Source organism: Scylla paramamosain, chromosome 5, assembly GCF_035594125.1.
Source record: "Scylla paramamosain isolate STU-SP2022 chromosome 5, ASM3559412v1, whole genome shotgun sequence".
Taxonomy (NCBI): Eukaryota; Metazoa; Arthropoda; class Malacostraca; order Decapoda; family Portunidae; genus Scylla; species Scylla paramamosain.
Window position 1 is genome coordinate 14046095 of NC_087155.1, and position 23097 is coordinate 14069191.

At 39.6% G+C, this 23097-nt stretch overlaps 2 protein-coding genes and 1 long non-coding RNA gene across 4 annotated transcripts in view; 2 read left to right on the top strand and 1 right to left on the bottom strand.

The window, feature by feature from the left end:
• The window catches only part of LOC135100547 (integrator complex subunit 3-like), a 35421-nt gene extending 26869 nt beyond the window's left edge, over positions 1-8552 (top strand). The window contains exons 14-15 of one of the 2 annotated variants that reach the window (XM_064003537.1): positions 1728-1820; positions 6421-8552. In XM_064003537.1, coding sequence (XP_063859607.1) covers positions 1728-1778 — 51 coding nt within the window. In that variant the 3' untranslated portion in view covers positions 1779-1820; positions 6421-8552. The remainder of the gene's footprint in view (positions 1-1727; positions 1821-6420) is intronic. The other variant, XM_064003536.1, reaches the window with a different exon arrangement.
• On the bottom strand, positions 632-12824 carry LOC135100548 (uncharacterized). Its single transcript, XR_010268790.1, has 2 exons — positions 12723-12824; positions 632-2495 (listed from the first exon to the last, which is right to left on the bottom strand). It is a non-coding gene; the product is annotated as an uncharacterized LOC135100548 (long non-coding RNA).
• Positions 12825-15669: 2845 nt separating this feature from the next.
• LOC135100943 (uncharacterized) lies at positions 15670-20155 on the top strand. The gene is made up of 2 exons (XM_064004562.1): positions 15670-16773; positions 19997-20155. Exons 1-2 carry the CDS (start codon positions 15670-15672, stop codon positions 20033-20035), a joined length of 1143 nt encoding a protein of 380 aa, XP_063860632.1. The 3' UTR covers positions 20036-20155.
• Positions 20156-23097: the final 2942 nt, after the last annotated feature.

Below are 23097 nucleotides of genomic sequence, written 5' to 3' on the forward strand. Positions count from 1 at the left end.
TCTCCTCTCCTCTCCTCTCCTCTCCTCTCCTCTCTCTCTCTCTCTTCCTGTCTCAAATGGCAGGAACCTCCAAGAGGGAAGACTAAAAATTAATACACAGAATTCAGAGGTGATAGCAAGTAGTTCAGTGAAGAGGGATGAGAGAGTAGAAATAAATCATGCAGAGAAATGTAAATGCTAGTTCCCTTGGTTCCATAGCCTTGTCAGTCCAGTAGTAATGGTTTATCAACAGAACACTGATCCATTATAGCCAGTCACAGGGATTGAAGGTTGCATCATTGTACTTTGGCGATCTATCCATATGAAACTGTGCATGTAGTATGCTCAGGGAATTCTTATCACTAATATACAGAGCATTCTAAACTCAAACATAGACTGCAATCAGTGGTATTTGCCATAGTTGTCTGTCACAAAGTGGCCAGTTTCCTTAGTGGACTTTTTGCTTTTGTTGCCCAAGGCCAGAGCCTTTCTTATATATGAAAAAAAAATATATATTATTAAGCATAACACATACATGGGTTTAGGCACTGTTGACAGGTAGTTTGCCAGGATACAGTGATGCAGTTTTCCTCATGACCACAACTAGACATTTCGATTATCTCCAAATTAACTTTGATTCTTATCTAGTGTATACACACACACACACACACACACACACACACACACACACACACACACACACACACACACACACACACACACACACACACACACACACACACACACACACACCTTTACCCAATGGCTGACCTGTATCACCAGGGTCTTATGGAATTACCCAAGTTCACCAATAGCATTTGCCATGATAACTGTCAAATGTAAACTTCCAGATGTAGCAAATTAGCTTTTCCCACAATTTGATTATTATATCATGGATTCACAGTATTCCAAATCAACCATATGATACGAGTGTCTTTTCACACGGCACTCGTCTAATATACCCAAAGGCCCTTATAGGCCACTTGGAAGGTGGAAAGATAAAGTAAGGACATGCACGCCAGAAGGTGGTGCTAGGCAGAACACTGGACAAGCAGGAAGGAAGTGTTCGGACAGTGAGGCTCTTAAGCCACAGACACTCTCTTGAGGGAAACACTCATTAATGAAGTTTGTTTTGTGGGCAGGTTTGCATCTGTGGAATTACTTCCATAAAAGCTAAACACCATTCTGCATGAAATATGTTGCAGTAGCAAATCCGGAACTGATTCACACTTCCACAAGTGCAGACTCAGCAGTTTGACTTATTACTGATTGATTTATCCTGATTCACCTAGTATATCAGCACCATAACACTCATAAAATACATCTAGGGATCTTGGCTCCACAAGTCACCAGTTACTTATCACTTTTAAGCTTTCAATAACATAACATAATCCTAATAAGCAGATTTCCAACATGTTCTGATACTTTATCACTCAGATGTTTGAAAAGTAAATAGAATGCAGGGAGTGAGGTCATGGCAATTTGAAGGAAGAATGGCAGCTGTTTAGAACTGTGCAGAAAAGGTGTATGGAGTGAGAAAAGGAAGTGAATGGTGGAGAGAAAAATATATGTGGCTATTGATGAAAAATAGACATGCATATGAAGTGTGACTGCAGAAGAGTTGAGAGGTCATGTGAGAGATGTAGAGAGAAGAGAAGTTAAGCAAAAGAGTTGTGCATGATGCAAGAATAGGTGCAGAGAGGTGGGATAGGTCACTGACAATTTTCTGGTAAATGATAATTTTTCAGAAGGAGGTGAAGAGGGTGCAAAAGGAACATCAGGGAAAGAAGAGAGCATGAGAGCAGAGGATGGCAGGATGTTGATTGAGAAGGATGCAGCAAGTAAGAGATAGGCAGAGCATTTTGAAGGATTGCTGAATGTAGAAGAGGATAGGCAGCTTTAGATTGTTACATAAGAATAGAGAAAGATGTGAATATTAGTTAAATAAATCTTTGATCATGAAGAAGGAAAGTGCAGGAGACAGTAAAATGGATTTATACTGTTCAGGCTGCAGATCTGGACTGATGTATGGTTGAATGTTTGAAGAGTGGTGAAGCAACAGTGGTGGGGTGATTGGTACATTCACTAAGTAGACGCTTCATGAGCAGATGGTGATAATCTAGCGATAAAAATGACAGTACAAGTGTTTGTATGTATGAACAGTATCCTGACCTTGGCTTCCTGTCATGTCACCTCACTGACCTCTGTGGATAGTGGATCAGCATAGTTCACATACTAGTTTCGAAAGGCTTTCTACAAATGGATAATGAATGTTTCATTTAACTTCAGTCTTGGCAGTGCTGATAACTGCACTTACAAGTATGAGGAAAATAAGTGTTGTTCTTAAACCAAGGATTAATGAATGGCTATATGAGAAGCTCTGGTCCCCTGCCTGTAAAGCCAAGACACAAAGAAGTGGGATTGTGAATCAGGTCTCTCTTGAAGGCCTCAGTCTCCTGGATCTTAGCTGTGTTTTGAAGAAGGCTCACAAGTTCTCTGCCAGTCATCAGGCAGTCCTGGAAAAGGAGAGTTCAACTGAGCACCACCAGCTTTTGAGGGATATTTATTCAGACACAAAATCAAACTAAAATAATTATAATGATTATTTATTTTTACTATTTTAAACCTCACCTTGTTTGTTATAACTATTTCTGGTCTCATGATAACAGCATGTGCACACACACACACACACACACACACACACACACACACACACACACACACACACACACACACACACACACACCAGACCAGACCAGAACAGACCAGAGAAGAGAGAGCTACTATAAATGAACTAAGAAGAGAAGCAAATAAAAAATATCAGAGGTGGAGAAGAAGTTCTATTGGAGGGTCATAGACATGAGGCTGAGAAAGTGGTACAGAAGAGAGGACAGTGCAGAGGAGGATCAAAAGTGGTGTATACAAACATAAATGGCTTGATGTCAGCAGTGTTGGAAGCAAAAGATTTCTTTTATAGAGAAACTAGATATCATGGGAATTGTTGAAACAAAACTGGTAAGTGATGTGGACATTTTAAATGTTGGGAGATGGAGAATACAACCTCTGGATGAGAAACAGATAAAGTAAGCAAGGTGGAGGTGTGATGCTCCTAGTTAAAAAATAATTGACAGTGGAGTCTACTGCATGTGGGGAAGGGGTGGCAGAAGTACCAAAAGTAAGCTTAAAAAGAAATCTGGGAAGATGCTGAACTATTGTAGTGACTTAAGTTCCCCCTTATTCCAACTCATAGGGGAGGAAGAATACAAGAGAATGCTGTAAAGACACAAGGGCATGTTTATCCAAGTTACTTGAGGAAAATGAAGATGTACTAGTGATGGGAGATTTTAATTTTAAAGAGGTACCTTGGGAAAGTTGGACCACAGAAAATAGTGAGTCATCATGAGGGAACAAATTACTGGAGTCAGCTGTTGAGAATGTTCTTACACAGTGGGTTAAAGAAGACACAAGACTTAGAGGAAATGAAATACCCTCTGGCTCAATCTAATTTTTACTAAGGAACAAGCTATAGTGGAGGATTTAAAGCACAAAAACCCAATAGGAAAAGTGGTCATGCATTGATTCAGTTCCTAGTAATGGATAAAAACACCAATACAAGAAAAGAAAACCATAGGAAAGAATGGTTGAACTATAGTTAGACAAATTTTGGACAGCTTAGGAAGTATTTTGATGAAGTGGATTGGAACAAAGTATTTCAAGTGGGCAACATAGAAGAAAAAGTGGACCACCTTCCTGGACATTGATACATAAGGAGTGGAGAAATGGGTAGCTAACAAATCAACAGAGAACCTATTTAAGAAGGGTTGGTATATCAAGAGATGTGCTAAAGTTAGACTGGAGAGAGAAAAAGGATGGAACAAGTGGACATGACTTATGTGCCAGTTATATAAGAGGAATGAATGTCAAAATATGCAGAGATGAGCAGAAAAATATGAAAGTGTTGTGGATAAATGAAAAGACAAACCAAACTGTTTTATAGATTTAACCATGGAAAACTGAAAGGAAGATTGCTGAGTAAAAGTTGGAAAAGAAATGGTTGAAGACCCAAAAGAGATCGCTGAAGTGTTCAACAGATACTTCCACTCAATGTTTACTAAGGAAAATTACTTTAGGGAAGAAAGGATAACAATGGAAAATGTTAGATTGTTACATCAACAGAAGTAAAGAATGGAAAATGTTAGATTGTTACATCATCAGAAGTAAAGAATATGTTGAAAGAGCTGGATTTAAGGAAAGTAGTGGGATCTAATGGTGTGTCAAACTAGATTCTAAAGCTGTGCAACCAAAACTAGCCAAGGTGATACACATTATAATCATCAGCACCACCTTGTTGGAAGGATGAGTACCTAAAGATTGGAAACGGACAGATATTACCCCAATTCACAAGGCCAGAAGTAAAGAAGACCTATTCCATTAAAATATAGACTAGTATCACTGAGAAGTGTGACAGCAAATATTTGTGAAAAGATCATCAAGAACAGATTGGTGAAATACCTGGAAGACAACAGTGTGATAACAGAGAGACAATTTGGATTCAGAGAAGGAAGAGCTTGTGTAACAAATTTGAGAAAACTTCTATTTGTATAGTACATTTGATAAAGTACTATACAAAAGGCTAATATGGAAATTGAAAGGTAAAGGACTGGAAGGATCATTATTAAAATGGATGACTGACTTTTTGACGGGCAGAGAAATGAGGACAGTAATCGGGGGCAATAAATCAAAATAGTGGTAATAAGAAGTCCTGCAAGGATTGGTACTAGCACCAGTTAGTTATGTTTGCAGTATATGTAAACAACATGACATAAGGTATGACGAGCTACAGAAGTCTCTTTGCTGATGATGCTAAGACTGAAAAAAGTGACATAAGGTATGACGAGCTACAGAAGTCTCTTTGCTGATGATGCTAAGACTGTGAAAAAAGTATCATGTGAAGAGACTACAAAGCTTTGAATCAAGACTTATTTAAGATAAATGAATGGTCGTTGAGGTGGAACATGAAATTTAATGCCAAGAAATGTAGTGTGGTGAAATTTGAAAACGTGAGAACAGAAGGCAACTACTATTTGGGAAATGAAAATTACTATAAGAACAGAAGAAAAAGATCTGGGAGTAACCATTTCTAATAAAGTGTCATTTAAGAAACATGTAAACAAGATCACTGGAGAAACATATAATCTGTTGAGAAACATCATGATGGCATTCGCCTATATTGATGAAGATATTATAAAAAAAAAACTGATAACAACAATTATACATCCAAGACTGGAGTACGCTGCATTAGTGTAGTTACCAAGTTTGAAGAAGGATGTCAGAAAGCTAGAAAGAATTCATAGAGCTGTAAGTAAAATCCCTACGAGCCTAAAAGGTGTAGTTATGAAGTGAGGTTGAGGAGATTATGCCCGACTACACTGGAAAAAAGGAGGGAAAGAGGTGATTTGATAGCACTATATAGAATATTGGAAGGGACGGAAAAGTTTGACAGGGATGACCTTGTGATACTACATATGGGAGGTACCAGAGGACATAGAAGGAAATTGAAATGGAGTGTTTGTAGAAGAGACATCAAGAAATGTAGCTTCCCCCACAGAAACATAGCAGTGTGGAATGAACTTATTGATGAGATTGTGTGTGCCAAGACAGTCCATAAATTTAAAGAAAATTTGGATAAAAGTCGATATGGAGACGGAGCAGCACAAGCTTAGTGTGGCTCTAATCTGTATCTCACAACTAGATAAATATGCACACACACACACACACACACACACACACACACACACAGGTAGAATGGCTGGCCTTCCATTCCTGTGGGGTTGCAAAGTCACAACTCCTTAGCTGGTATCCCATGCCTGCTCACTGTTGATTGAAACAGAAGGAACAAGAGTTCCAAAGGGAATGTCAAGAAAAAGAAGAGGCTGAGCATTTTTAATTAACTTTTGAATATTGGAAAGATTAGTGAGCCTTAGATTATCACAGCAGCAAGGAATGAAAGCATTGAAAAATTGTCATTCATGTCATAGAAAGAAGTGCAGGAGGTAGTGAAGGGAATGAAAACAGGAAAAGCTACAGGTTTGGATACATGTGGTATTGAATGTTTGAGGAATGGCAGTATGATTGTTGTTGAGTGGCTTTAAAATCAGTGCAAACACATGCCTTTTTGAAACCAATTCTTTCCTTGATGTGAAGTGATGCCTTAGTGAAGTTTTCATACAGCCTACATGACTGAGTCATCTGCTTCAATTTCTAAATCTGCTTATGTGATATCCATATGTACACTTTAGTATGTATATGCTAAGAGAAGGTGAATGCCTATATAGCTGCAACATTCATTGCTTCTGTCTAAGAACCATTTAATGAAGGCTTTCTTTTATTGCTTCTAATTATTTTTACAATAGTGTTTAATTCTTTTCTTCTCTCACTTAGGAGGAAGACGTCAAGAAGCCATCCAGAAAACGAAAAAAAAACAACCAAGTGGGCTCTGACAGTGACTAGCTGTGGCTGTTAATCTAACCCAAGTAGATGTTGTCAAAGAAAATCTTGAACATTTCAAGAGGCACAGCCAAGATGGTGCACAACAGTTGTCTCCAGGTACTTGTTAAGCCACTGATACTGGCTGAGATATTGTGGCTTGATGGAAGTGTCAGTGCTTCTGGTAAGGCTGAACTGATGAGTTGTGGTGAAGTCAGTCTTGACTTGCAAGGCCACAGTCAGTAGTATCAGTCACAAGTATTACCCATGCATGGCATTGGTACTGACCATGGCAGGACCATTTTGTACTATCATGGACAGTGACTGTATCCATATAGTGCATCGCTGTTCCTGGCTCAAATCACTGTTGTACTGGTAGTCACTGGTGATGTCAGTCATTGGTACTGGGATCAGTCACTGGAGCACTGATACTTGCTGCAGCAACAGCTGAGGGCAGTGTGGAAGACAGCCTCCGGGAACAAAACCCAGCACTCTTCATCTGTGATGTGATATAGCGGTAGCCTTAATTTTTTTGTATTTTCCCCTCCCCCTTTTTTTATGCATTCTTTAAGGGGATGCATTCATTTAATTGTGGGGAGACATACTTGTCTTCACCAGTGTTGATTTTTTTCCCACCCAGTAATTGAGCTGTGGACTCGAAAAAACTTTCCTCAGGCAAAGTAGACAGATAATTTGGATATTGTTAAACAATTTCCTTGAAATATTAAATAACAGTTTTTGAGACAGAATCAGCATGTGTGATGAATGTCTGCTGCTTTGTTGGCAAAAGTGAGTCAAGTCTTGTGATGAAGGGGAAAACTATATTAAGGAACTTGCATATCAAGAGATGAAAACTGTTGAAAAAACTGTAATACCTCCCAGCCAAAGATTTTACTAGCAGTATATCTGACCACTGAGAAGTAATCAGTGTGTGTCTCCCCCTTGAAGTATATATTTTAAATTTTCATGTGTTAAAAAGAACAATTTGTTCTCTGTAATTGGAAAATCTTCCAGAAATATTGTTGAAACACATTTCTCTTCAAGGGAAACATGCAGGAAGTCCTCATTTACTTACTTGTCACTACCACTGGGCCCAGTCATAAGTTGCCTCTACAATTTGATTGGCTCAATTTTTAATCAAATATATTTTTAATCAATCCATGTAATAATATTTTGCTGTGTACCAAGATGCAGTGCATTCAGGAAATTCAATAAACTGAGTTGGGTCATAGCATACAAAATTATGCAGTTCTGAGCATTATATGAATTGTAAGTTTGATAGGTTATCTTCAAGGTTGCTCAAGTGTCAGGTATGAGTAGCATTCATAGTGTAATGCTTTAATACAGAACAAACTTACATTATTTTTATCAGAATGGTATCCATAATTATGTTATCTGTTCCAAAAAAAAATTCTTGAAAATTAATGAGACACAGATGACTCAACAGATGAGATAAGCAGAGGAAGCTAGAGAGTAATGGCTTGTGTGGCAGAATACTTCACCCTCATCCACCCAAGCACTGCATTATTGCTTTTTAGCTTCCTCCTGACTTATTTCAGGGAAATGTTCACATGTCATGTATCATCTGTTTTGAGATACCCAGACAATTACACTGAAAACAATACCATAGTGCCATTGCAATGTCCACCTGTTTCTTTTTCTAAACTAAATCTCAACAGGATGGATCTATATATCTTCATGAGCAATTTTAGGAAGCTTTTTCATGTTTTGTAATATAGGAAGTGACTGAATTTTCACATATCTTTTTTTATTTCTGAATAGAGAATTCAATTGAATGTCACCAGTGGAAAAAAAATTGAGAAAATTATTTATCCATTCCAGTCACTGCTTGAACATTTAGAGCACAAATATTTATAAAATATAGATAACACAAGCAACCCAGAGTAATTTCACGAATGAAAGTGCAAGAACTAGAATGAAGAATGAAGACGTGTAGACAATGCCTTACTGCTGTCTGTTTATACAACAAACACTCTATTCTTTGTTAAGATAGCCAAACTTCAACCAGTTTTAGATGTGCTAAAACAGATTTATATAAGATTATTAATAAAATTTTTTAAAAATTATTGTATTTTTTAATTATTTAGGAAATTCCTTAGTTATAAAGTTAACCCCAAAATCATCTTTGATATCTTGCACTCCACTGGAGAACTCACTACAACAGATGGCAATCAGAAATATCTCATTACATATTTATCCATGCATACCACAACACTTTCTTTATAGACTGTTCTTTCATTTTGCATAGTGAAAGAAATACCAGTACTACCTCTTCACTTCTCTCATTCTTGAGCATTATCTTCACCCATTATCATAAGTTGTGTGTCCCTCTTCACATGCCACACTGCCCTGTCATCTTGTCCAAACATCAACTCAGAGATCCAAGAATTTCATTTTCTATTCAGGTATTAACAGTTTGCATTTGGTAAATTAGATAAACTATAAAATGCCAAAGGTTATATTGAATTTTATATTCTATATTTCAAGAGCTGTCTGAGGAAGAATTACGAAGAGAAATCTATATAGTAGTGGCGTGAGACTGAGATGCATGCACAGCTGGAAGTGTGTTTCTAGAGGATTAGGGCAGCAGTGACGTCTTCAGAAAAAATGACAAGGTAAGAAGGGAAGGTTACTCTAATAAGGTTTACAAATATATTAAGTGTGACACCATACTTTTGGAGAAGAGTTGTGGTGATGCAGAAAGAATAAGAATTATTGATGGGCATCTAGAGTGGATGAAAAAGTAATATGAGGAATTACCTGTTATCAGGACCTCATTCATTATAGTATTTACTACAGTATCCATTGAAATGCATGTATTTAGGGGTAATGCATTCTGGGCTCATATCTAACGCTGAATTTGCCGTCAACTCGCTACACTGATAACGGAGCCGAAAATTAGAAAGATGTACATCCATACTTCATCTTATTTTAGATTAGCAGATTCTCATGTACACAATATTCCTATATAATATTCAACACTTCCCACTGTACCTTCCATGTCAAGAGAAAGATGCTGACTATCATTTAATTTTCTCACCACATCTGCAGCCATATTCACAATGTTTAAAACCTATACATATCTGTTATACTCTGCTTTTTAGGCGTATTTCTTTCTTCACTTCCAAGGTCACAGTTTCATTACTTTCCTGGCTCATAGATAAGGATTAGAGTTGAAAATAAGCAGCACTTCGCCTCTCATGAGATGGTGGCTGACACCATAACCCACTTCACACTCCCCATTTCATACGTCTGTCTGGAGACAAAGTGCATAATCAGCAACATCACTCCATCAATGGAAAATTTAACTAGAACTGTCAAATATGTTTCAGTGGTACAAGTGCTGCTGCCACTATTTATGAAACTACAAGTATTGTATCACTTGAAATTATACTGTTCTCAAGGACTGATTGAAATCTACATTTTTTTTTTCATCCTGTAAGACTTTTGAACCAAATACAATATTATTAAAATAATTTACCAAAGTTAGATCACACAACAGCACGCTTGTCTCACACATGCACTTTTTTCCCACTTCGCAGTAGACATACACTGGGACTCGCTCCTTCTCCAGATGGACAAGCAAAATGGGTAGTGTAAAGTGTACCTGTTATTACTCCCACTGGCGTACTTCCATGCACTATTCAACTCTGCTATACATTTCTACTTCTCAATTATCTCCGCGTTTAAAATAATTCGCTTTCTTACTTTTCTTTGCTGGTTCATTTTCTTTGCTTATGAAAAGGAGCAGAGAAGTACAGCAGTGAAATTTTCACAAAAATATGGCAACTAAGCATTTCAACCTCCTATTATCACCACTACCACCACCACACTGTCCCCTTCAGAAAACAGTGTCAAAGTACTCATGAATTCCTCTGCCTTGGAAATCTACTTTGATTTACCTTTTTTTTTTTATCAGATTTTCTTTAAGCAGAACCCAACAAACCTGAAATTTAGATGGCTAACGGCTGTGTTTGTTACACAAATCTAATTTGTTTTAAAAGTTAATGTAATGACCAAAACATTTCATATTACTGAAATTTATCATGACTATTATTTACTGAAGGTCACCACTGTCTGTACTAAAAAAAAAAATATATATATATATATTCTTAAAACATCAACTTCTAAATACACAAGACAGCTGTCCTTAGGAACTCCCCACAGGAGACAGCAACGCGGTAAGGATCTGCATCTTTGCACGACTTGATCCTCTAAAACTTCTCTGGCTAAGAGAAATATACAAAATAGGTGTGGATGATAAAATATGTATATTCTATTTTGTGGATGGGATCATGCTTTTAGCATGTTAGAATGTACGAACGTGAGGAAATTCGATACAAAGATTGAGGAAATGAGGCAAGAGCAAGTGAGAGTGGTAAGCATGGGAGTAATTAAGAAGTATCGCTTATCTGTCCTGATTAGCTAGAAAAAGATGACGCCATTATCTAATCGTCTCACAATGTTACAGAACTGCACTGGTTACATGGGTTACAAGCCAAGCTAGGCCGCTGTAAAGCACTTCTATAACTTCAGACCTACAGCTGCCGCCACAGAACACAGACGTGGTGCCTTGACACTCCTCTGCTGTGGAAAAACTCTCGTAATATACGTCTGCAAGAGTATTGTAATTCCGGGCCAGATTAAGAAGTTATCGAGTAGAAATAAAAGTAAATTCCGGACCAGATTAAGAAGTTACCGAGTGGAAATAAAAAGTAAATAACAGAATAGGAAGCGAGGTAAGGCGGGAACACACACACACACACACACACACACACACACACACACACACACACACACTTGCCCCATTACTATAATTTTTGTTTGGCACCTCAGTGGGCTCTCTCTCTCTCTCTCTCTCTCTCTCTCTCTCTCTCTCTCTCTCTCTCTCTCTCTCTCTCTCTCTCGTGTTGCCCTTGGCCAGAGTCCCTCTTACGTTAAAAAATCAATACATTTATTTATATTATATGCCTGCAAGAGAATGACTGCATACATTTATTTATTCATGATGTATACGTTATTATGCAAACTGCAAGTGATAACTGCTGGTGGGAAATACAGGATGACGCATTGATCTTTGCCAAGAGGTTGAGACGTGATGATAAGTTGCGCAAATGACATTAAAACAGGAAATTCTGGAGTTTAATGTCAAAAAAATGTCATGTTCTTAGAAAGAGAGAGAGAGAGAGAGAGAGAGAGAGAGAGAGAGAGAGAGAGAGAGAGAGAGAGAGAGAGAGAGAGAGAGAGAGAGAGAGAGAGAGAGAATGATGCTTTACAAATCAAAATATAAGGCTTGTAATGAGATGGATAAAAGTAAATATCGATACAATTAAAGAGATAACACAACTGCATTCTTCAACTGATAAAATACAACTAGGTTCGCGCGCGCGCGCGCGCGCCTTCCTGGAGCTACTGAGAAATTCATGTACTCTCGCATCAAAGAAAATTAATTACGAAATAAAATAGCCTGAATGTTTCGTTTTTTCTCTAGTTTTAAGACTGAAAATATATAAATAAAAGTATTAGATCTCTATTTTAAACATGTTTATAATAAGGTGCTCAGTGCCACATCTGAAACCCGCGTGAGTTGCGTTTGAGTTACAATAATGCCTATAATATATAAATTTGTGACATTTTAATCTCAATCTGAATCTCATAAAATCTTTTCCTACTATACACTCATATACACTGGTTACGTCATGTGCATGTTAATAACGCACAAATTCCTTCCTTGAAAATCTTTTCCTACTGTTCAATCATACTCGCACACACTGGCTATATCACGTATCCCTCCATGAACCTTTTGAAAAAATTCATGCATCCGCCCAGGTTGACTATCACTGGTTTCGATCATGTAACAATTAGGCATTTAAATCCCACGCGCCTAGTTGTTTATTACGAGCAGCTCTTCAGGATACACTCACACATTTCAATGCATGACCAGGGATCTACACCAAGGTTTGTCACGTGCTGAGGTGATAATAGGGCAAATGCCTGTGTTTTGACACACTTCTGCACGCATCTCCACTACTTTAAGAAGATTCTAGTTAAAGTAACACGTCCTTAAGGGTATTTGTTTGATTCTTGTGACAAATTAACAACATTTATCCATTATCAACATCAGAAACACTCTTGAGAACCCGTCCAATCACCCGTGGCTTTTCAAAATAGTCGTGGCGTCGAGAGTAGAATTTTTTTTTTCAGAATACGAGCCAAAGAGAGGACATAATACATACCTTACTTGCTGCTTGTACCCTTCACTCATACTACTCAGCTCACAGCCGGGCGGAAACTGCCAGGCGGCGGCGTGCCAACGTCTGATTACTGCTGAAATTCGCCATAATAAACGGAATGTAAATGCAAGTCAGTACTGAATTTCATGTTGAGATTTCCATAATATTCTTATTTCGTTTATTTATTTTTTTTACTACATCGCTACAGTGGTATAAAATAAGAGGAAATTAAAAGCCTGACAAAGATATAGATTAGTATGGACCTACGCAAACGACACGCTCCATCACTGGGTCCCGAAGCAGCGGATCAGAAAATATCATTAGAAAATCTTCCTATTCAGATTGCTAGTGTTTTGTGCTGCATCTTATGTGCGTACATGCGGGTAAAGCTTTAGGACTGAGGGAGCTTGGGCACAAATATTCAAGTACTAGCGTAAGAAAGAGGAAAGAATACCCCAGGAACGCGGGTCCCCAAGCAGACCATTATTAAGTGTCGTTAGATCATCTTACTTAAATAGCCGGTGTTTTGTGCCATCTCTTATGCACTGAGGGAGGTTGAGCACAAATATTCAAAGTACTAGCCTAAGGAAGAGTAGCTTAATGACAATCTTATTCAAACTTTAGGTGTGTTGAATTGCTTCTTACGTAGTACATATGGTATGCTATTTATTTATTTATTTTTTAAGGCACTCCTTTATTGCTGGATAGAGTTCCAATAATTCTTCCCTGGGTTCTGAAACGACTTGTAGCCTCATATAGGTTATTTTCTTGAGCCAGATATGACTTTCCGTATTATCATGGGTATTTCTCCTAGTGGTGCAGAATTCTTTTCAATTTATTTGTATGATTATGAAAACACCCTTGGAAACCCCCAGTGATTTCCACTGGATCCTGTTAAAAGTGGTGTATATCAGACCACAAGACATTTAGCAGAGAGAGAGAGAGAGAGAGAGAGAGAGAGAGAGAGACTTCAGTCAGAACCATCATCAATAAAACGCTAATGCATTTTTTTTTCACTTATTATCGTGCGCACTCCCATGTGTGTGTGTGTGTGTGTGTGTGTGTGTGTGTGTGTGTGTGTGTGTGTGTGTCATTTTACCAATACGACTCAATTTGGACAGTTAACAAAAGCCATCAATGTTACTTCACTTTTTTTTTCATGTGATTTGTCAGCAGCAGCAGGTGTTTAGTTCATTCGTTGATATTATTTATGATAATAATAATAATAATAATAATAATAATAATAATAATAAGAAGAAGAAGAAGAAGAAGAAGAAGAAGAAGAAGAAGAAGAAGAAGAAGAAGAAGAACAGATAATTATATCAAGAAAAGAATAGAGAATAATATAGAGAAAAATGTAGATAATAATATTAAAAAAAATGATAGAGATAATAATATAAAGAAGAATCGATAGAAATATATAAATAGGAATATATAATGATATAAAAAAGAAAAGAATATAGATGATAATTAAAACAACAACAACAACATTTGAAACATGAAACGATGATTTATTGCTACGGCATTCATGTAATTAGAATATATATATTTTTTTTATATACTTTAGCAAGCCTTAAGAACAACAACAACAACAACATTAATAAGCATAGTGTAAGTGTGTGTGTGTGTGTGTGTTTGTGTGTGTGTCTGTGGGGTCGGCTAATCAGTGAATGAAATGGCAAGACATTTAAAGAAAATATCTAAATGACATTTAACAAAATTTCTTATACTCTTTTCAAACTTATTTTCTTAATTTGTCCTTTTTCTTAGTCAAACTAAACAGATTTACGTGAATTACTTTGCCTATAAAAATAATAGCAAGCGTTGTACACTCATGGTTAACGTATTTTTATCAGAATTATTTATCAACTAACTAGCGCGGAGCTGTTGACAGTCAGGAACTCCATATCGTACGTACGTGTATGAGTCACGTTGACAACTTGGCAATACCATGCAAGCATGCAAATGCGAAATGGTCAGTCAGCTCAAAGCCGAGGTGGAGGTCGTTTGAATTTCTTGTTCTTTCACAGACCCCTTGAGGAAATACAAAAAAAAAAAAAAAAAAGAAAAGAAAAAAGAAAAAAAGTGTTTTGGTAAGTAGGCAGTTTCCTTTAATTTGTTAAGTAAGCAGGATTAATTTTGGTTAACATGTGCTGTTCCAGCAAAAGAAATAATAACTTCTTAATCACTTTCACCTCATCATTAATCTGTGAATGTATGATGAATATGGTATAAATCCATATATGTGTACATATGTTTCAGTAATTATTTTCATCTCAATTTGTGATTTCCACGACTGCTTCGAGCTGAATATTACGTGCTGAGTACCCCTTGAAGAATTTATGTCGTTTCTCATAAAAAAAAAAAAAAATCCTCCTCTTGGAAATAGGGAAATGTGTGTGTGTGTGTGTGTGTGTGTGTGTGTTATGGGCCCATATTCTTAAACGCTTTTGGCTGTTATCACAACTATTTTTAAAGGCCATAGGGACCATTATTCCTGTTCTTATCATTGTTTTTGACTATGCAGAATTCTCGTTAAACTATCACTAGAATAATAATTATAAAAAAAATAAAATAAAGAAAACACGCTTGAAAACCCACTAACTTCCAATACAGCTCGTTTGTTAAAAGTAGTGGAGATGAGGCTTGTCTCGAAGTGCCCGACGGCTGCCAGTTCGTCACCAGAAGGAACAATTCCATCACAAACATATGGCACATGTGATCACTGGTGTATGCAGCAGTGTTAGAATTTAATAAGTTTATAAATATTCGAGTGTTCAACGCCTGGGAATGTGTGTAGTGGAGACAGGATTAGCCGCTTGAGTCCCAGACCTGCAGTTCAACTCAGAATACGGAGGCCCAGCAAGCTTTCCTCGACACACGGAATACGTAGGAAATGGAAGATTTGCTCAATATTGAGAATAATGAGAAGGGGGAAGCTTTCCTCGACATGGAGAACACTGAGGCAGTGGAAACTTTGCTCAGCCTGCCAAGATTAGCACCCTCACTAAAGGAAGCCGGGGGGATGAGCTCCCACTCCAGCATAGGCCTCCATGAGGCACCTCCCACACAGCGCCAGTCAAGATCTGATGTGCAGCGCTACAAGCATGTCTCTCGCTATTACGACCTGCTGAAGTGCTTCCTGCCATCTGCAAGATTCTTAACGTTTTCTGCTGTGGCCAAAACGCCTCTGCAGACATTAAGCGAACTCCGGCACCGTGCGCCGCTGCCTCAGCTGGCCCAGGACCTCGGCTTCCTGCAGCAGATGGGAGTCATTGAGAAAACATTCCGGCGGGACTTGCAGGCCAGGTATTACGTTGACCTTCATAGGTTTAAGAATGCCCTGCAGGAGCGAGTCTCCCAAATTATGAGTCTCGTTGAAAGCCAACCTGAGCACTTAAAGTGGGTGTGGCAGGACACTACCCCAGACCAAGAGACGCTGCCGCCCTTCCTGAGGGATGTGCCTCAGAGGCAGGCAGTGATGCGCGTGCTGGATGTGCTCAACACCAGGCTGGCGCAGATGGAATTTGAGTTCTCCATGGAAGAGGTTTCGATCGTTAAGAGGAGGCGCGACGAGAACATCAGTTGCTTGCAGCACAGCGTGGAAACCCTAGATGTAGAGGCGGCCAAGGTCTGCCAGGCGCGGTACAGCCTCCTTGCCAAGCCCTGGATCTTGTACCATTCTGCCCAGGGAGACGAGAACCAGTACAAACGGTCATCCATCAGACTCCTGCTGTGGGTGGAGGCCGAGGTGTGGAAGGAAAGGGTGGCCGCATCCTTGGAAAATTTCTTTACACCCAAGCTGCACTTGTCTTGCATCAGGCAAGTCCTGAACCTGCTGATTGCCAAAGGCGAGACGCTACTGGCGCCGCTGATGAGGCAGGATGGGTCGTACCCCACGTACACCGTGCTGGACGAGCGGGTGGTGGACTGTGTGCTGGACCACTGCGTGATGGCAGGGTTCCTGTCTGAGGACGGAGCCGCATTGTGCCCCCTCACTGAGATTAAGGATGTAGTGAGAAAGAAGCTGCTGATAGGCGTGAGTCTAGGCCAGGTGAGACGAGTGGTTAGACACCTGCAAAAGAGCGAGCCTGGCTTCGAGGGGACGACGAAGACCGCCAGTGGTGCTGAGGCTGTCATGTGGGCAACCCCCATGTGGCTCAAGTCTAAGCCACACTTTGTGCAGCACTTGGAGACTCAGGATGAACACGGCCATTTCGGCGGCAGCTTCCTCTGTTACCTGCACAAACTGATGGCGCGCTGCAGTCTGGAGGTGGTGGAGCCAGGCCAGCTGGTAGCTCGCCCGCCGCTCTTCTCCGAGGACGAGGTGCTTCGGGAACTTGACAATGTTTTACCGCAGCAGCCCCCTTTAGATGAGATGTTGCCTGAAGACATGGTAGTTTTCACGCTCAGATACCGCGAACCTCGCCACCAGCCGGAGCCTGCGCCTGACCCACAGCAAGAAAAGGCACAACAGCACCAGCAGGACAACTCCGGGAAGGTGCGAGGCGACATGAGAGGCTCCACTCATCTCCACGCCGCAGCAAGAGGAAAGGAACGCCTGTTGCAGGAGGAAGGAAAATACCTTCCGCCGTTACAGTACCAATGCAAACCGCCGATAGCGGCGGTCTTCCGTAAGTTGTGTCTGATGGAGAAGGAGCTCGCACAGCGCGGGGTCGGGACGTGGGTCCTCGACAGGTACGGAGTGTCAGTTTTCGTCTACGAGCCCCTTCCTTTAGACTCTATTCACTCTGTGTTTGGGGCCACCACTCCCCTGGTCTTCAAAGGCGTCAGAACGGTTCTGTCCCGCCTGATGGAAGAAATATTGGGCATGAGCCACAGTGGAACCTTCTTCACACTGCGTTCCAACATTCACCGAGACATGAAGGGACTCCTCAAGCAGGCTGGGATTCTCGGCCAGCCCAAGAAGCTATCGGAGATCGCAGACGAGGAATCTCCTCCCTCGCACGTACTTCAAGCGGCGTCAGACAAAGCAGACGTATGCCTGACTCAAGAGCAAAAAGAAGCGGCCGCGGATATCGTGCACAGACTGAAGGGAGAAGAGTTGAAGTTGCGCAAAAAGATTAAAGAACTACAGCGAAAACTTGAACACCAGAATGGTCTGGGAAAGCATTCCCTTCATTCAGATATTGCAGCTCTCGGAAGTCAACTGCAAGAGACAGTTCAGGTCAAGAATAAGCTTTGCTATATGATGGCGGGGCAACCAAACGCCTCACTGGAGAAGTGGCGGCGGCCCGGTGCACCGCAACTGGAGGCATTCGATTACACCGCAGAGCGGACACAAAGGAACAAAAAAAGGGAGCAAAAGGACACCAAGTCTCATCACGCAAGCAAGTCCAGTAAAAGGAAGATGAAAATCAATGATTCCAGTGACAGTGAAAGCGACTCCCACAACGATAAGAAGACGAGGCGTCGGGTAAAACAGAGGAGTGATTGGGAGAGTGTGGAAAAGTCAGAGATGCGGCGACAGGAGAGTTCCAGCGAGAATGATGGTAAGAGTGTCTTGTGGAGCGATGATGAGCAGCAGGAGCGGAAAAACAAGAAGAGAGAGCGGAAAGATAGTGATATGGAGAGTGAAGACAAGTCAAGGAGGCAAGGACTGGAAAGTTCATGTGAGAGTTCAAGTGAAAGTGTCTTCTGGAGCGAGTGGGAGCAGCAGGAACGGACGGGAAAGAAGCAAAAGCGTGAAAATAGTGAGATGGATGGTTGGAGTGGCAGTCAGAGCAGCGTCAGGGTGACCGGAGGGAAGGTGACGACGCCTGAGATGAAGAGCAAGAGGACAACTCGTGGAGAGGAGAAGGATGGCGACTGGCTGGACAAGTTAAGTGCCTTTTACTGAAGCGGCAAACCTGAATGACAAGCAGAGTGAGTCTAGCATAGAAAAATAGCATAGAAAAATATATAGAAAAATATTTGTGAATATATATAAAAATGACTTTGTAAACATGAATGTAAATGATATGAAAGGACCTGTTAAGCATATGTCTTAATTGTGTGGAAGCAGAGATATTTGAGTTAGTAAATAGGAATACAAAAAAAAGAGCAACTTAGTAGTCTTCATGTAAACAGTGGATAAGTACATAATAAATCGGTAAATAAAATGTTTACAATGGTATTCTTGTCCTGACAACTTTTTATTTTTTTTATTAAGATAGCTACCAGATATTAGTAATGCTTAAAGGAATGACACAACACAACACTACACAACACACACACGCACACACACACACATATACATATCTGGTGACGTCATATTCTACTTTTCACGCATTACCCTCTACACCGTTCTTAAGCATCTCTCTCTCTCTCTCTCTCTCTCTCTCTCTCTCTCTCTCTCTCTCTCTCTCTCTCTCTCTCTCTCCTTCAATATCTCCCTCTCTTCATCTCTCCATCTCGCCCGTATTCCTTCCCTCCCTCCCTCTCTCCCTCCCTCGCTCTTCTCTTCTCTACGCTAAGGAACAATGCAAGAGACAGTGGTACAAAAAAGAAAACTATAAAAAAAAAGTTGTAGGTGATTACAGGCAAAGAATGTGTCCAGCAGTGAAAGGGTTGATGTAAGAGCTCGTTCCCGTTACGTTGTTGTGTCTGTCGTTGTCCAGACAATTGAACCTGTCCAACACTACAACACTGGTTCAATTTCATTCAGGATTCATAAGAGAATTCCGTGAAGTTTAGGAGGAAGACTTTCGTAATTAATAGTTACAATCATCTAGAGTTACTGAAAAAATCATCTATAGTTATTGATCGCCTGTGATTATACTTTTCTCAATATTCTGACTAGTGCATATGATTTCTCTAACGCTTATGAAGTGACTGCAGTACTGAATGGGTTAATGTGATAATCAGCACGTAATTACACGTCGGTACATCGTGGTGATGGGCAGATAAATGACCGTGACAAGCAGGTAACGTCTCAGGTCAGGTAAATTATAATAATGATAACGCAGTCTATTGAACAACTGGCTGACTGAAAATAAATAGATGAGTTAATAAACAATAAGGTAAAGCTGCGAGTGACCAAGGTTATCGTCTCGAATTAAGTGAAATCCGGGATAATTAAGAAAGATCAAACAACTACTATGGACCATTGGAAAGGACACGCGCGCGTCTAGAAAAGCACGAAAAGTAGATAAAACATTAAGATAAATTTGAAGGAAACGAAAAGTATCACACGTAGGCTATTTTAAGGAACACGTTCTTGACTTTTCCTTGGGTTTCATAAAAAATTGAGTAATAAGTGGCCGCTGTTCCTGCAGGTGTGTGTCTGCCGCCACTTCCGGTGCAGCGATGAGTGACTTTGGCGACTGGGACGATTGTGATGGTGGCTGTATGGAATGTGAAGACTGTCAGGACTGTGATTGCAACTATGACTTTCGCAAACTGCTATGCTGCTTCATGAAGAGCACCAAAAGAGGTGGGTGACGTGGCAACACTTTGAAGGGAGCCTGTCCTCTCCAGGCCTCGCTGCTTTTCTATATTACTAGGACTATTAATAAAAAGTGTTACCAATGATGTGTGTATATCTATATGTATCTACATATTTAGCAGTTGATCTATTCATATTTATCAATCTATGTATCTATCTATTTTATCTATCTATCTAAACCCTTGTCGATGAGTAAAAAACATTTATTGAGTTCGTGTATTTGTTTCCACACGCTACAACCTGCAGTAGTATTACATGATCAGCATACAAGTGAGCATTGTTTCACTTCGGAATTTGCCTGATATGATATATATTTCATATAATGATATTCAGTAGTTTTAACTTTTTATTTATTTATTTTATTTCTATTATTATTTTATTTTATTTTGTTTTATTTTTATTATCATTACCATTATTATTATCATTTATTTATTTAACGACGGGTTTATTATTTTCTAGGAAAAGTCGATCGTCGCAAAACAGAAAAAGGAAAAGAGCAAGCTGACAAACAAGAAGAGATCACCAGCCAGCCTTAGGCAGAGGACCCTCGTCACTTCCGTCTAGTTGCTGATGGTTTTCTCAACATACCCAATAGTTATCAATGAAAAAAAAAAAAAAAAGATGGGGGAGTTGGGGAGACTGACACTTAAGAAGTCGCCGCCAGCCAGCGTGAGGCCAGGCCTGTCACACACCGGCGGCAGACTCTCCAAGGATCGCCACGCTCCGGAGTGCATCTGTCCCACATCAAGGTTTCCTTGTCACTTTTCTCAACTACAGCGACTTCTGCTATGAAATGTAAACGTCATTATGTATGCTATTTTAAATGTGAACGTCATTATGCATGCTTTTTTTTTTTATCAAATTATACGAAAAATATAGAACTTTTACATAAAATCAATGTCGTTTTTGTATATTTATGCAAAATACATTAAAACCCAAGATTGTAATTATAAGCACCTGGTTGCTGTATCATGCAGTTAGTCCGTTAGAGTGAAGTTTAATGAAATCTTCGGAAAAGTAACGTTAGACGCCAGTTCAGACAGAAATTAAGACTTGAAGGAATGTAGAAAATCACCACCACCACCACCACCATCCTCCTCTGTAATTTCACTACAGGATGCATGCCTCCCCGAACCTTCTTCACTTATTCCTGCCAGCTGCTCATCAATTCAGGCCACCCCGGGGAAAATTATCTCCGTCCCTAGTAGTCTACTTCTTCGTCAACCTTACAATATTTTGTCATCAGTAAGTTACAGTTCCATCAAGCTAATTGCCCATCTATCACTATTACCAATTCTGCGCATGGCGTATCTTATCCGTGTTTACATAAAAACATATCTTAAATTTTGGCTTCTTCTTCATGTCTCTCCATGTTACGCGGATCATTATTATCATTATTGTCTCCATTCTCCTTTTTGGGCAATGAAACTTTCTTTCCATTGTTTCGTAAGAGTCCAGGTTTGCAATCGCAAGTCAGAATCATAGCAACGTAGTCATTGGAAACTATCTACTGACAGTGAGACATGAATTTTCATGATTATGTTTTGTGTACTAAGAGCACTCCAATGCACTGATATTCTTTTATTTTCACGGCCAGGACTTGCTCTTATTTCTGTCCTAGATGGATGTTCGAATATTTGCTGAGCTTCATTATTTTATTCTTAGTGTGGGAGCTTTTTAGACCTTGTTACTCATCCTATGGTTTCTCCAGGCTAATACGTTATCACAGAAAGCACCGCTAAATATAATTATAAATAACCGATAACTCACTGCGGGAGCGGTGACGGCCGGGGTGGAGAATTGAAGTCACTGTTGTTCCAAGCTGGTGGCTGGTCGTGTTACGTAGCAAAGACAGCTTCCTTGAGATTATCCAATGGTTCCGAACTTCTAATCTCTTCTTAACTTAGCGAATTTAACAATGTGATATTGATAGAATAGCGAAAATACGTCTTAACAGGACTTGTTGTGATGGTGGCGTCTGGGTAGTGACCACTACCGACAACAAGGAACCAAGTAGAGAACTTGGTTCACGATTCCCCACGTCAGAAACAAAAGCTACCTAGAATCAGCACACATCTAATTCCCAATTTATTTATAATAGTAACTAATACTTAGTTTATACTATATTAACCTTAATTACCATTTAATATAACTTTACAATTTATATACAAATCACAGCATAAACCAATAATGCTTCGATATTAAGTATAAATGTCCACCCGTATCGGGTGGAAATTTCTATACTTAGTTTTGTGTTCATGTTGTAGTTTGTAATTGTTGGATACCACCTTTGTTTTCTTCATGTTCACCGCTCCCTCCCCCCCTCTCTCTAAAACAATATGCAATTTCAATAGAGATATTATGGAAATACCGACGTTCTTTGAGACAGTGAACTTAGAAACATAAGGAAAGCTGCAAGAAGCCATCAGCCCTACTCGTGGCAGTCCTTGTATAAAATATAACTATTTCCACCAAGCATCCCTGTCTAAGAATTTGTCTAATATTTTACAGCTCCTTATTGCCTCGGCCTTAACGTCCCAATAACTGAGTCTGTTCCATTCATCTTATACTCTTTTTGAAAACTATATAGTTTCTTTCTATAAAAGTACTGTTACAGGGTTAGCACTATACATCGAAATTCTTTCAACAAAAAGACGCACAATTTACAACAATGTCAGCAACAATAACTGGTATGCATGCACAGTAGGAATGAAATCAGTGACCCTCATTGTCGGGAAGTCTTGGACAGTGAGTACAGTTACATACCAGGGGGAAGAAGTAGCAGCAAAAGAACCAACTGTTTCTCGTTTAACACACGCAACTATGTAAATTTACTACCAGGAAAACTTTAACGTGGTATAAGCCTGAGTGATGGAAACGCAAAACAGTAGACACATTCTGCATTTCACTAAAGTGATAAGATCCAGGTAA

Excerpts from the sequence above, each read along its gene's own strand:
- LOC135100943 (XM_064004562.1), top strand. The coding sequence starts at position 15,670 with ATGGAGAACACTGAGGCAGTGGAAACTTTGCTCAGCCTGCCAAGATTA. Across the intron at positions 16,774-19,996 it reads TAGGCGTGAGTCTAGGCCAG|GTGTGTGTCTGCCGCCACTT; the intron begins GTGAGACGAGTG and ends CTGTTCCTGCAG.